The sequence below is a fragment of the Bubalus kerabau genome, chromosome 9 (assembly GCF_029407905.1).
Source record: "Bubalus kerabau isolate K-KA32 ecotype Philippines breed swamp buffalo chromosome 9, PCC_UOA_SB_1v2, whole genome shotgun sequence".
Lineage (NCBI taxonomy): Eukaryota > Metazoa > Chordata > Mammalia > Artiodactyla > Bovidae > Bubalus > Bubalus kerabau.
In genome coordinates this window covers 49,599,151-49,614,505 of record NC_073632.1, presented here as the reverse complement: position 1 = coordinate 49,614,505, position 15,355 = coordinate 49,599,151, and the positions used below count along the sequence as shown (strand labels likewise).

The following is a 15,355-nucleotide window of genomic DNA, read 5'->3' as shown; positions in this document are numbered from 1 at the left end:
GAAGAGGAACTGGAAAGCCTCTTGATGAAAGTGAAAGAGGAGAGTGAAAAAGTTGGCCTAAAGCTCAACATTCAGAAAGCTAAGATCATGGCATCTGGTCCCATCACTTCATGGCAAATAGATGGGGAAACAGTGGCTGACTTGATTTTTCTGGGCTCCAAAATCACTGCAGATGGTGACTGCAGCCAAGAAATTAAAAGACGCTTACTCCTTGGAAGGAAGGTTATGACCCACCTAGACAGCATATTAAAAAACAGAGACATTACTTTGTCAACAAAGGTCCATCTAGTCAAGGCTATGGTTTTTCCAGTGGTCACGTATGGATGTGAGAGTTGGACTATAAAGAAAGCTGAGCGCCGAAGAATTGATGCTTTTGAACTATGGCATTGGAGAAGACTCTTGAAAGTCCCTTGGGCTGCAGGGAGATCCAACCAGTCCATCCTAAAGAAGATCAGTCCTGAGTGTTCATTGGAAGGACTGATGTTGAAGCTGAAACTCCAATACTTCAGTCACCTGATGCGAAGAGCTGACTCATTGGAAAAGACCCTGATGCTGGGAAAGATGGAAGGCAGGAGGAGAAGGGGATGATAGAGGATGAGATGGCTGGATGGCATCACTGACTCAATGGACATGGGTTTGGGTGGACTCCAGTAGTTGGTGATGGAGACAGGAAGGCCTGGCGTGCTGCGGCTCATGGGGTCACAAAGAGTCAGACACGACTGAGCGACTGAACTGAACTGATGTCTTTGTCTGATTTTGCTGTCAAGGTAATACTGGCCTCATAGAAAGAGTTTTGAAGAATTCCCTCCTTTTCTATTTAGATTTTGTCTTTTTTCTTGAGTCAGCTTCAGTGATACGTGTCTTTCTAGGAATTTTCCCATTTATTGAAGTTACCTATTTTGTTGGTACAGTTGTTAATATTATTCCCTTATAATTCTTTTTTATTTCTATAAGGTTGGTAATAATGTTGTCTCTTTCATCCCTGATGTTAGTAATTTTAGTTTTCACTCTTTTCCTTAGCTAGAAGGTTGTCCATTTTATTCACCTTTGCAAAGAATTAACTTTTGGTTTTATTATTTGCTCTATTATTTTTATATTCTTCACTTCATTAATTTCCACTCTAATCTTTATTATTTCTACACGTTTTAGATTAATTTTCTAAGAGTCTTGTAGTAGAAAGTTAGATTATTAGTTTGAGATTTTTCTTCTTTTTTATGTAGGCATTTATAGCTATAAATTTACCCATAAGCACTACTTCTGCTTCATCTCATAAGTTTGGTATATTATGTCTTCATTTGCTTTCTTTCAAAGTATTTTCTAATTTTCTTTTTCATTTCTTTTTTTGACCCATTGGTTACTTAGGAGTGTGCTGTTTTATTTCCACACATTTGTGAATTTTTCAAATACGTCTTTGTTACCAATTTCTAATTTCACTCTACTGTGACTAGAGAATACTCTGCATAATTTCAATTCCTTTTAATTGAAAAATTGTTTTATGGCATAGGATATGATCTTTCTTTGAGAATGTTTCATGTGCATTTGAGAAAAATGTATATTTCTTGGTTATTGAGTGGAGTGTTTGTATGTTAGTCTAATTTGTTTTTTTTTTTTAATTTTAAATTTTATTTTATTTTTAGACTTTACATAACTGTATTAGTTTTGCCAAATATCAAAATAATTTGTGTATAGTGTATTCAAGTCTTATTATTTCTTGTTGATCTTCCCTCTAGTTGTTCTATCAACTATTGAAAGTTGGGTATTGAAGTCTCCAAACTATTACTGTTGCATTGTCTATTTCTCCTTTCAGTTATGTCAGTTTTTGCTTCATGAATTTTGAGGGCTTTGTTTCTAGGCACATACATATTTATAATTGTTATATCATCCTGATGGGTTGATAGTTTTATCATTATAAAATGTTCCTTTTAGTTTCTAATCACATTTTTGTTGTTTTAAAGTCTGTTTTGTCTGGTATTAATAGTGGTTGCTTTTTTCATGATATATCTTTTTTTCGTTCTTTTATTTTCAACTTATTTGTATCTTTGAATGTAAAGCGTATCTTCTACAGACAGCATATAGTTGTAACTCACTTTTTTATCCAGTCCACCAATCTTTGCCTTTTGATTAAATTGTTTAATTCATTCACACATTATGTTATTACTGATATAATTGAATTTACTTCAGCTTTTACTTTTCATTTTCTGTATGTTTCATGACTTTTTGTTTCTCTGTTCTTCCTTTACTTATTTCTCTTACATTAAGTACATGTTTTTAGTGTAACATTTTCATCCATTTAATGATTTTTCTATTATATTTTGGGTCATTTTTTAGTGAAGAACTTTTATCTCTATGAAACATATAAAATATAATGTTTCATTCAAACTGAAATGTCTCAAATTCAAAATGAAGTATTGTATGTTGCTATATGTTTTGATAATTAAAATATCAGTAATGGTAATGAATCTTTAAGGCCACCTGTAGGGAAAAGATAATTGATTCTCAGAAGTAGTTTACACAGTAGTATTGTTGTCATAAGAACTCCTATTGATATTTTATCTATGAGTAACTTTGTGTGACACTCCAAGCTTACAACTGTATCAGTTCAGTCACTCAGTTATGTCCAACTCTTTGAGACCCCATGGACTGCAGCATGCCAGGCCTCCCTGTCCATCACCAACTCCTGGAGTCTACCCAAACTCATGTCCCTTGAGTTGGTGATGCCATCCAACCATCTCATCCTCTGTCGTCCCCTTCCCCTCCTGCCCTCAATCTGTCGTCCCCTTCTCCTCCTGTCCTCAATCTTTACAACTGTATACTAGTAAAATATAACAGTAACAGTTTTCTACGTTATGTACTGTAGTCAGGTAGGCCATTTATTATGTCTTTCAAAAATCACAAAATTGTCTTATTTGGCATAATTTATATGTATGTTAAAATTTATTAATTAATTTTATATTCACTTAAGGACTCCTGAATTAAAATGTCAAGGATTTGAAATTTGAATATTTGAAATATTTGAAACAGCAGCAAAAGAAGTCCATCTTCTATGTATTTCAGTATCAGTTTCCATTAGTCAGCTCAGCATACCTTTTATCATCTATCCATTTATTGAACTGTAATTTAACAGCATATTACAGTGTTTGTTTTTCAGCACGCTAGACAGGACCAGAATGGAGCTGGCTCACCATTTCCAGCTAAACATATTGACAAAAATGTTCAGTTGTATGACTGTACTCATCTAGTAAAGTATAAATAGGCTATATATACAATATATACATGTGTAGATAATATATATACTTATACATATAAAAGTACAGAGGAAAGTTGCTAACTTTCCTTAGCATTCTAATCTTGTTATTTCATCTTCAAATATATCACATTTATAAGTAAAAATCTTCAACTTAAGTCAAGCTGATCTGGCAAAAGTCCTATGTCTTTAGTTAATTTTGCTGTGTACCTTTTTTTTTAACCTACTGAAATTCCTGGCCTCTTTTTCTGAGGTGGATGTGACTATCTTCTTCACTTAAACAGGAGTTAGAGATTCTTATTCTCCAGCTCCTTTTTGTTTTTATTGTTGTTGTTTAAAATGTTCAATTCTTTTAGCCTTTCTGAAATTTTAAGAAAAATAATTATTTTTGGATCTACCAAATTGCAGTTTTACATGTTACACCATTGATTTATTTGTGGGCAATGTAATATATAGATTTAGTAGAAATTTTATATGGAGAGTGGGACTGAGAAGGAGGGTTGAAGGTCTGGAATTTGAGAGTTAAAGGCACTAGATCCTGCTTGCTTGCATTATACATAGGTCAAGATTAATGGAACCAGTTAAGTTACTCTCCAGGTGACTGAGAAGGGTGGGAAATTTAGAAACTGAAATGGATCTCTGCACAATCAATTAAGTCTTTGAGTGATTGAGAGGAAGATAAATACTAGGACAAAAATCCATCCTAACAACTGATTCTGTTATGTAAAACAAACCTACAGGATTTGAAATGCAACCAAGTCTGTTTTATATTAAGGCGAGTATAAACCAACTTAATCTTAGACCTGCCTCCAGCCCCAGATTATGTTTGGTATGAGCACAAAGAGCTGTACAGCGTGAATGCACAAGGAATCAGTAGAGTGAGAAGGCTCACTGCCAGGGAAGGTTGGCACAAGAACTCTAAGAGGAAGGGGAAATTTCTCCCTCGTTGAATCAACTTTGGCTCTCTGGAATAGAGAACATGAAGAGAGAGGCACCAAGGAAAGCCAACTCTATTCTACTTGTTGATACCTTAACAAGCTGTTGATTTTTAAAGGGGGATAAAGGGGCAAAGTGTGGGTAGCATTCTGTTCCTCTGAGTCAATCCTAATGAAGTAGGAGGTTCTTGAAGAAATTAATTTCCATTTAAATTCATGTGTGACCCTCTTCTAGAAACCTCCCCTTGTTTTGGAATTTTTGTTGAGAATTTCAAACAATTCAGCAACAATAAAGTCTCTTTTGACATACTCTATTTCTTGAGTGTAAGTTTTATGTCGAATGCCTGATTTTAGCCATAGAAATTTTCTCAAAATTGAGATAACTGATACTTTCCTCTCTGTTTACTAATTTATTGTGGAAAAATAAATCATGATTCTCATACTTTTGAAGCACTCAGGCTTTTAATCCAGGATTCCTATAGTTGTTGATGCCAAATTTCCTGGCAATGAAATAGTGGTCGATTCCAGGGCTTTTCTGACTTAAAGACACAGTAGTTTTTACTTGACAGAAAACTCTACTGCAGTTTCTGAATCTAGCATAAAAGTGACAGAAGCAATGAAATGGGTGGATTTTACCCAGAGCATTTAGAACAGAGGAAAAAGAGCCTGTGCTCTGCTTGGGTCCCTCATACTCCAACCCCTGTCAAGAAAGAACATTGGAAAAGAGTGACTCTGCTTCTTCAAATATGACTTAATTCTCTGACCATAGTCACCTTTTGATTATCTGTGAGCAGATTTTCTGTTTTGCATCTCATCTACTCTACCGAGGCATCCCACTGATGGGGCAGTTATCCAGAATTAGAAGTCCCTTAAATTCTTTATCCCTACTCACTTATAGGAGCTTATGGTCCTGTCTTCCCTTATGAGAGAAAAGGGAATATGATTCAGAGCATCTGAGCTTAATTCCTGTATTTTCTCCTGATCATTTTGATGCTACTCAAGTCACTCTTCTTTAAGATATGCCTCTGTGGTTAAAATTGAACTACACAAAGCTGAACAGAACACATTCTTCCATCCATGTGACATGATATTCTTATAGCCCCAGAAGAAAATTCTGAATTTAGCTCCCCTTTTACAGTGAAAAAAATTATGTTTAATTTAGTGGCATCTTTACGCTGTAGCTTTTCCATGCAACTGCTTTTGACTACCAGGCTTCATCCCTCCTCAGTTTTACTGGTTAGGCTGGAATACTTTCAAGTATGTTTGTAATTTGAGAGTAATTTTAATCACTATTTGTATTTCATATGGTCTATATCCTTGTGTGTTTTTTGTACATTTGTTTTCTGAATATACCTGTTGGCAACCTTGTATTGTATGTTCTAAACACTAGTTTTGTTTTGTTTTGAAACTAGCTGACCCTTAATCTTTTTTGGAACTTTACAGACATGATTGTATTTCTGAGAATAGATTTTTAGTGTAAGATAATGCTGCTGTCTTTTTAAACAGTTTCACTGGAAAACTGACAAGAGGGTCCTGGAGTTGCAGAATCACTGCTGTTACTCTTGTTTTTCTCCATTATAAGTGCATTTACCCCCACCCCCCTTTTGGAAGTTAAAGACATTTTCTCTGGTTGAAATTTTTATAATGAAGTTACATTCTTGAAATTTACTACTTAAAAAAAGTCAAGCAATCTTAGGTGTTTTAAGAATAGATTTTAAAATTTTCATGTATATCATAATGACATTTTACCAAGAAAATGCTAACTATTGCAATGATTAAATCATATTTATATTTTTATTTCATTTCTAAAAATAATTTGAGGCAACTTAGATTATGGAATATAAGGAGAACACCAAGTGTTGGCAAAGATGTGGAACAAGTAGAACTTTTTGTGCACTGTAAGAGTGGGAATAAATTGCTTCAACTCCTTTGGAAAGCTGCAGTATCTGCAGTAGATACTGGTAGTATCTATGAAGCTGAATGCAGATTTAGCCTATGAATAGCAATTCTACTCCAGCAAACATGTATAAGAAGTTTACCAAAAGGCTTATACTAGAATGTTCACAGTAGTACTATTCATAGTAGCCTCAAGCTATAAATTACACAAATGCTCTTTGTTAGGAACTGAATTGTGTTCCTCCAAAATTCATAGCTGGAGTCCTAACCCAAATGGAACTGTATTTGGGGGTAGGGCCTTTAAGGAGGTAATTAATTACATGAGGTCATATGGGTGGAACCCTCATCTCATAGGACTGCTGTCTCTATAAGAAGAGGAAGAGACACCAGAGGAAAGACCATGTGAGGACATAGCGATGAGATGGCCATGTGCAAGCCAAGATGAACTTCAGAAGAAATGAAACCTGACCACAATTTGATCTTAAGACTTTCATCCTCCAGAACTGTGATAAAATGTATTTCTGTTGCTTATGCCACCAATCTGTGGTATTCTTCTGTGTCAGCCCTAGCAGACTAATACACTCATCAACAGTAGAATAATAAATTGTGGTGTTTTAATGCAATAGAATATCACTGTACAGAAAAAAAAAAAACTACTACATACATCGATAAGGATGAATCTCACATAATATTGAGTAAACAAAACCAGACACTTGCTATTAAAGGAAATGAATTTATATGAAGCAATATGTATCCTAATACCCAAGTTGAAAATGTTTCAGGACACACTGTCATTGATTTGATCAATATCGGTACAAAATGAAAGACATTTTCCTATGTCTGGAATATATTTATTAACCAGAAAAGGTCAGGACTATCAGATTTGGTAATTAATACTATGTGTTTTTGGAGAAGGCAATGGCACTCCACTCCAGTACTCTTGCCTGGAAAATCCCATGGATGGAGGGATTTAAAAAGCCTTTAAAAATAATAAACATAAAAACTTTAAAAAATGATGACTTTCACATATTAAATTTCTGATGTATTTAAATTTCAAAATAATTCTGTTTAGTATTTATTTTGTGTTACTATTTCCTTCTAATGTTTTCTACTATCATAAGTCTTTATCAGGTAAAGATCATTTTCATACTATTGAAATACATAATCTTGTCATAGTATATTGACTCATACTAGTGATAAGCCATGAATTTATTATTATTAGGGAGTTTTTTGGATTGAAAACTGCTGAAACTTTTAGTGTAACCCTATAATAAAAAAATGATTCACTGTTTATTATTATAGACACTCATTATTTGAGGACACATGAAGTATTGTGATAAATACAGATTTCAGAAATTTTCCAGATTGATATCTTTTGGCAATTTAGAAACACTTTTTCTGAAATTCCCCCTGATTTTCCAGCTCTGTGATTACCTGCTACTCTCCTCTGGTTCTTCATGCTTTAAGGACTGTAGGTTTTCTATTGGGATTTTAGTTGCCCTGAGCAGTACTGATTTTATTGTCTTTAGTCTGAAAGCTATAAAAATGAGTAGCATGCCATTTCCCCCTTCTCCCAAGGGTGGGCTTCTTCTAGAACCTACCTGCTTCTGTTCACTTTCCAGTGCCTTCAGGTTACCTGTTCATGTACCTTGTGCAGAGTTTACAGCCGTCATCATCAGGAGAGTCAGCTAGGGCAGAGCTTCATCCTCCAAGCAGTATAACTCTTCTCTCTGTTCTGATAGAGCACACCTTCCACTATCTTCTTGAGAAGACTGCATGGGAAATGTATATTTTTGAGGGCTCATCTGTCCAAAAATGTCCTTATTTGATTTTTTGGGGCATGAATAATTTGACATAATTTGAATATTCCCTTCAAAACTTCTAGGCACTATACCATTATCTTCACATTTCCATTATTGCTGTTGTGAAGTTTGATATGCAAGTTTCTTGATCTTTTATGTTTGACCTGTTTTTCCCTTTGAAATTCTTTAGGATACTTTTTCTTTATTCCTGCTTTCCTGAAACTTGATGATAAGGTGCCTTAGAAAGTTTTTTTCCTCCCCTTCTTTGTGCGTGGTATTCATTGGATTCTTTCAATTTAGAAAATCATGTCCTTCAGTTCTAGAAAATTTAATTTTCTTTTTTCTTTGATAATTTGATTCTTCATTCCCTCTACGACCCCAGACTTTAGAATGACTCCCGGTTAGATATTGAACCTTCTGGATTTATCTTCTAATTTTTTAATTTTCTATTTTATTTTACTTCTTTTTTCTATTTCTGCTATATTTTCTGAAAGATTACTTCAACCTTTTCCCTTAAATTTCTCTTTTTTTAGCTTTTTATTTTGTATTGGGATATAGCCAATTAACAAACAATGTTCTGATAGTTTCAGGTGACTATTTCCCTAAACTTCTTATTTAGCATTCATTATTCAGAGCTCTTTCTTAGGCCCTAATTGTCCTTTTGGTTTATAGCATTTATGCAGTGCAATGTGCCTATATAAAAGGCATATTAGAGTATAACTTTCCCCTTTTGGTCTCTGTATTTTTTCCTTCCCTTTCTCCAAGATCCTTTTCTCTATTTCTTTATGTGATGTTTGTCTTTTATCCTACAAGATTTCCTTAAATGCCTAGAAATGCTTTTGTTGTCCGTTCACCTTAAGAATGAATCTGATTAGGAGTTTGTGTACATAGATGGGGTTTTATTGATTGGTGGACTTAACTAGAGGGTAATAAGGTAGCAGGTCAGGTTTTCCATTGAAGAACCCCCAAATGTCAGTATCAGCAGGTCTTTATTTTTTTTTGCTATTCAATTTCCTCCAGAAAGTTGTCTCCAATCTTTCTGTCTACTTCTTGGGATGGAAGCTTCCTGGACTGGTAGGGTTCTGGATGCTAAAGAGGTAAGGACTGTTGGTTTCGTTGTTTACTTTGAAGAATTGCAGTTTAGTGACTTTCAACCTTTCTCAGTGTTAAAACTGTCCCAGACAGTAAATGTACCGGTTTCAGCTGGAGTGGAGATGTTACAGGAGTCTGGCTGTCCAGGTGAAAAGAGGGCGTCTAAGGAACTGCCTTGGTGTTATTTTCAGACAAAGCACTTGTTTCCAGCCTGACCCTCACCTGTATCGTTGAGTGTATCTGGTAGTGCCAAACCTTTGGTGGTGGTGGTGGTGGCGGGGGGGTAGAGTGGGAGAGGCTGTTGTGAGAAATGAATTGCTTCATCTCGGCTCACCTCCTACCTTCTGATATCTTAGTCTACTAAGGTCCTGCTCACCGAAAGCAATGCCAGTCTTTCCTTCTTCCAGTCCTCCCTTATATTTCCTCAGGATATTCTTAGAATCACTTTCCCTCATCATTTGTTTTGGGGGGAGTAAATCACCCTCTTCTCTCCTAAAGGGAAGGGAGGGAAAAGGTTCTTATCACAAATACGAGACACAAAAGCCAGCGTTTCCTGATCTTCTTTCCCCTCCTTCTAAAGACACTATGGTGTGGGGAATAGAGGGGATGGTAGAGGTGCATAGGGCTGGTTATTCTCATGATTTAACCACAGGGGCAAGAGCCTGAATCCGGTTATTGGTGGCTTATTGGTGGTTCTTTCTAGCAATTTGGGGGGTACTTAGCACTTCTACCCATCAACTTTGAGCCTTAATTACAATTCCAGGACAAGAGGGGAAAATTGCATATAATGACCTATTGTGTAAGTGGATCCAGATGTACTTCAAATTCCCCATTGTTGGACATTTAGGTTCTTTGCACTTTAAAAAGAATTTATGTATTTATTTTTGGCTGGGCTAGGTCTCGCTTGCTGTGTGTGGGCTTTCTTGAGTTGTGATGAGTGGAGGCTGCTATTGTTGCGGTGCTCAGGCTGCTGACTTCGATGGCTTCTCTGGTTGTGGAGCACAGGCTCTGGGCTCACGGGCTTCCGTAGTTGCAGCGCGTGGGTTCAGTCGTTTCGGCTCCTGGCTCTAGAGCGCGGGCTCAGTAGTTGTGTTGCGTGGGCTTAGTTGCTCCCCGGCATGTGGAATCTTTCTGGACCAAGGACCCAGCTCGTGTCCGCTGTGTTGGTAGGTGGACTGTGAGCCGCTATACCACCGGGGAAGCCCTCTTTTATACTTGTTTTGATGCTAGCAGTGTCACAGTGAACATCCTTACAGTCATTAAGCGTTATTATTTACACATGAGATTCCTATGAGTGCAATAGCGGGGTGATATGATATGCATGTTTTTAATGCTTTTATTACATATTATCTGGTTGCCTTGAACTCTTGTACCAATTTTACATTCTGTGGTACATGAGAAGGTTCTTTTCTCCCTTACCTATGCTTGTTCCAGCTATTTTATCTTTTTCCTTATCTCTGCCAGTTTGGATAAAAGAATGGTCTCTCATGATTTTACATTGCATTTTTATCACTAGTAAGAATGAACCACTTCACATATGTGTTTTGCCCACTGAGCTATTTTTTTTAATGCCATTTGCCTGTTCAGGTCCTTTGACAGTTTTCGTATTGGAGTATTCAATTTTTCATATGTTAGAGCTTTTAATATATTGAAAATATTAAATATATGCCATAAATGTTGCCACTGTGTTTCCCAGTTTAATGTGCCTATATATTTTATTTATAATACTTTCCATTATACAAAAAATTTAAAATTTTATGTATTCGGATCTTAGATAAAATGACCTATTTCTCTGAGTTTTGTTTTTCTCTTTAATAAATATGTGATAATAATACATACTACATGGCAAGTGGGGATGGTATAGGTAAACTTATTGCTGCATAATAGCTGTTCAACAAATGATAGCTTTTTTTATTCCATGTGTGACACGTTGAAAATGTTCAGGGTCATCCAAATTTACTAGAATTACAAAACATACTCAAGATGTTTAAATCAGATATATATGAACATGAATGTTAAGTAAAACTTTTAGGCTGGTAGAGACAGGTAACTTTAATTTTTCTTGTTACTTGTCTAATTTTTTATTCTTAAAAAAATTGATGAGTTCTGACTGATGCATCCTCTTAAGTAAGGAAATCTGAAGTCTGAATGGAATGTGAGACTAGTGTTTTCTTGTAAGTTATTGTTAAGGAATTATGAATATATTCATTTCTGATAATGATTTCTTTCATTGCATGTTTATTTTATATTAGTATAGATACATCTGATAAAACCAAAACCACACACTAGCTCATCCTGCTGTTAAACAATACGAAGATAAGGTTTCTATCATCCAGAAAGTCAATAGAACGTACTCCCTGAGGTCAAGTGCAAGTTGGCCTTAGGTGGATAACAGTATGTTCAGTGGTGAGCTTACATAAATTGCTTTTATGAATGTTATTTTTAGACTAATTTATAACAATAAAAATTTTTATTTTAGGTGTTGTAACTTCTGAGCAATCTTTTATAATATAATGGATTTCTTATACAATGCTGTTATAATAAAAATAATTTTATCATTTCACATATAATTTCACTATAAATGAAATCACTTATAGTATATTTCACAGATGTGGCCTAACTAAAGTCTAGTGAGCCATATTTTAATATTATAGTATATTTGAGCACAGAATTAAAAAAACCACCACTGAGGAAATTTATAAGAAATTGTTTGTTTACCAGATATGCTTTTAGAAACATAACTGTCTTCTATTTTGGTTATTTTTCCAAATTCATTTTTCCCTCTTTATTGGGTAACATGCCTAACATAAGGACAGGGTAACTTACTGAAAGCCAGCAGATGTCCAGGGTTGTCGACATTGCTCTCTTCTTTATATATCCTTTTAAAAATATCTCCCTTCTCCATCAGTGGTGTGTGTATACACCACTATTGCAAAGTGGAGATGATTCCAAATGAATCCCTGTGAACAATGTTGGCAAAGCCATCTAAACATACAGGTGCTTGGTGTGGGCACTGACATTTATGTTGATTTGTAGGATTTCTTTGTACCTTCAAAATTATTTACTCTCTCTATAATCACTCTGTAGTGTCATTTTATTACCTTGATACAGCTCTATTCAATTATCATACAAGGCTTTATATAAGTCAAACAGCATTCCCCTGCAAAGCTAACCATTGCAAATGATGTTTTAAAGATCCTTGAGGTGGAGTGGTTTCTACTTGAAATGTAACAGTTCCAAACTCTTCATAGTGACTGCGTGCTTTGTGGCATTCTAAAGACATTTCCTGTAGAACATTTCAAGAATTAGGTGCTTGTGTGTTAAATGCCTGCCACCTGACAATTATCTCAAGGAAGAAATTATTTTGGTTTAGTTTAAGCTTAATGTAAAGAAAAAATAATTTATGAGTTTTCAATAAGACTTTAAGACGGATTCCAGAACTGAGTTTAATTGCTTCCACACCTAGATAAGAGTGATTTGTGTGTCAAAATTAAGCATATTGGCAGGTCATCCTGTGTAAGTTTGTACATACAGTCGAAGTAAACTTATATTTTCACTTGAAGTTTTTTTAACAGCATTTATTTCTTCTGCCAGTTATTTTAGTTTATTGACTGATTATTTATCAACCCTTCTTTAAAAAAAAAAAGTGAGAAGAAAAAAGGCCATAGTATTATCACATTTGTGTATGTGGGTTTCCTAAACCATATGGTGATTTCTAATTAGAATACAAAGGATTCTTTGAGGAGACTAACTTCATAGTATCTGCAATGGTGGGCATCACAGAAGAAGAGAGTTTTCTTGGATTTCCAACAAGGACATTTTTGAGAGAAACTGTGTGGTCTGTAATTGTCCTTGTATTCGAAGTCTGATAAAGTTATTGATGTGCAGATCAAGTTGGTATTTTGAAGCTGGTAATTTAATTCTGGATGTTTGATCCTCTCAGTCAGTGGTTTGACTTGATTTTTTTAAAAGGCAGCTTCAATATTTAATTTCACATGTACCCTCTCAGTAGAGATTTCAAAGGATACTTTGCTGGATCCTTGACTGCCTTGTCTATTTGTTCTTGTTTTGCATGCAAGAGAGAGCCAGAAGCCTTTCTTCTCATTGTGTACACATAGTATTAATGGATTTACTCTGCCTGTATCGTCTCATTACTGGAAACAGCCAGAAGCACAGAAGTCTTTCAGTGTATGCAAATAAGGCAGGATCATCTACCTGAGAGTTAATATTCTCTGCTTTTAAGTGTATTCTAAATCTAATGTTTGTATTTAGAGCATAACATCCTGTTCTTTTTTTTATAGGCAAAAAGCTAAGCAGGCTCAGGCAGCTGTTTGATGTTGGCTTCAAGTGTTATTAATTTCATATTCTATTATTCTTTTCACTGTAGCACAAGTGAAGCTGATGTGGAGGCTGTCATGGATAAGTTGTTTGATGAGCTGGCTCAGAAACAAAATGATTGTACGTAAGTTAATTTCTCTTGAAAGAGAATACATTTAGAACACAATGCCCAATCTCCACTGACCAATTAATAAGTTCCATTGCTGTATATGGGTTGATGCCACGCTCAAGTGGCAGTCATTGTATCAGCATTTTGTCTAATTTATGTGTTGAATCATGTGCTATTATTCATCAAGCTATGCATTTCCTATCTGTAAGAGATGAATTTTATAGTAATTATCCAGACAAGATTGAGTCTTTGTTCATGTTCCCATAGTAACTAGACCAAGGATTCTAAAAGTGCAAGGCAGAGAGCTGCGGCTGAATAAAGCTTGTGGAACCGTTGCCGACTGCACATTTGAAGAGCTGTGTGAGAGAGTGAGTATCCAGACACGTTCAGACTCAGTGGCCTTTTCACATGTTAAAATACTTCATATTTTCCTCTGTGCCTGTTTCAAATTTTAAAATACAATTTACTGAGTCACAACTGGTTTATTAGTCTCATTAAGAGAAATACTCATCTGTATATGCCCATGTGCTTTTTATAGATATTGGCAAAAATTTTACACTTAGAAGGGCTCTAACACAAAATTAGAAATACAGAGAGAGCTGTCAACTATAGCTGGAAGCAAAACTAAAACGGGCTTTAGGGATATTGTATAAAAGTCAAGTGTAAGAAATTTTTTTTTTTTAAAAAGATATGAGGTTACTATGTGGGGAAAGGAAGATGATGTAATACTACCATGATCCAGGAAGTATGATGTAAAAGAGTTTCCATTCCTTGTTCTCATGGATCCTCTGTTATTGTTATAATATCTGACCTATTTGGGTCAGGTTAAGGAAAGTGAATTTTTTTAACTATGACATCTATATTATATAACAGTATATCCAAAAGAGAAAATATATATATACACACAGTTTCATATAAATGAGAGAGCCATTGATTGCAAATTAATTATAGATATAAATTCTTTAAAAGCTTTGGGAATTCTCAGGACTCAATGAGTATTCAGTTGATTATAAATCTTAAGAAAAACAAAGTCAATTAAATATAACTTTAAGCATAAAACCTTGTCATGTATAATTTATCATTCCAACTGGTCTCTCTGATTTATCTTGACTTTTAGGTAACTAAAAAGGAATTATTTTTCAGGGAGAAGAGAAAATATTTTTTATACCTACTAGCCATTTTATGGCTACTTTTCTTAAAACTTAGTAACCTCATTACTTCTAAATTTATAATTTTCAACCCAGAGAGAAGAATCCAATCTACAGATGATATCACAGTAATAAAGCACTTCAAGACCCATAATGATTAGGATGAATTAGAATCCTCGGACAGGTTGATAATGTCAGTGTCTGGTTACGAAAGTCATTCTGGGTGATATGGACTGTTCATACTTCTATTGGGTCAATCTCATCAAGGTCCTGCTACTGCTACTGCTAAGTCACTTCAGTCATGTCCAACTCTGTGCGACCCCATAGACGGCAGCCCACCAGGCTCTGCCATCCCTGGGATACTCCAGGCAAGAACACTGGAGTGGGTGCCATTTCCTTCTCCAATGCATGAAGTGAAAACTGAAAGTGAAGCTGCTCAGTTGTGTCTGACTCGCGACCCCAGGGACTGCAGCACCTGGCTCCTCCGTCCATGGGATTCTCTAGGCAAGAGTACTGGAGTGGGGTGCCATTGCCTTCTCTGGATCAAGGTCCTAATAACCTAATATCTTTAGGCATAATTTTATTAGGGTTTCCATTTAAGTTTTACTTACTTTGCCCAAGAAATAAACTTGGGGAAAATCTTATATATCTGAGAAGCTTACCCTACTTCCATAGAAGGGGACCTAGTGAGGAAAGGGAAGGACAGATCAATTGTGTCTTGGGGTAGTAGGGCAAAGGTAGGTCTCTTAGAGCAACTACTGAGTTTTTATCTCTTTTTTTTCTATGTGCTC

At 35.4% G+C, this 15,355-nt stretch overlaps 1 protein-coding gene across 1 annotated transcript in view; it reads left to right on the top strand.

The window, feature by feature from the left end:
- AFG1L (AFG1 like ATPase) overlaps window positions 1-15,355 on the top strand; it is a 194,573-nt gene that overhangs the window by 133,248 nt on the left and 45,970 nt on the right. The window contains exons 9-10 of the mRNA XM_055535271.1: window positions 13,357-13,427; window positions 13,684-13,784. Of these exons, the coding sequence (XP_055391246.1) occupies window positions 13,357-13,427; window positions 13,684-13,784 (172 nt within the window). The remainder of the gene's footprint in view (window positions 1-13,356; window positions 13,428-13,683; window positions 13,785-15,355) is intronic.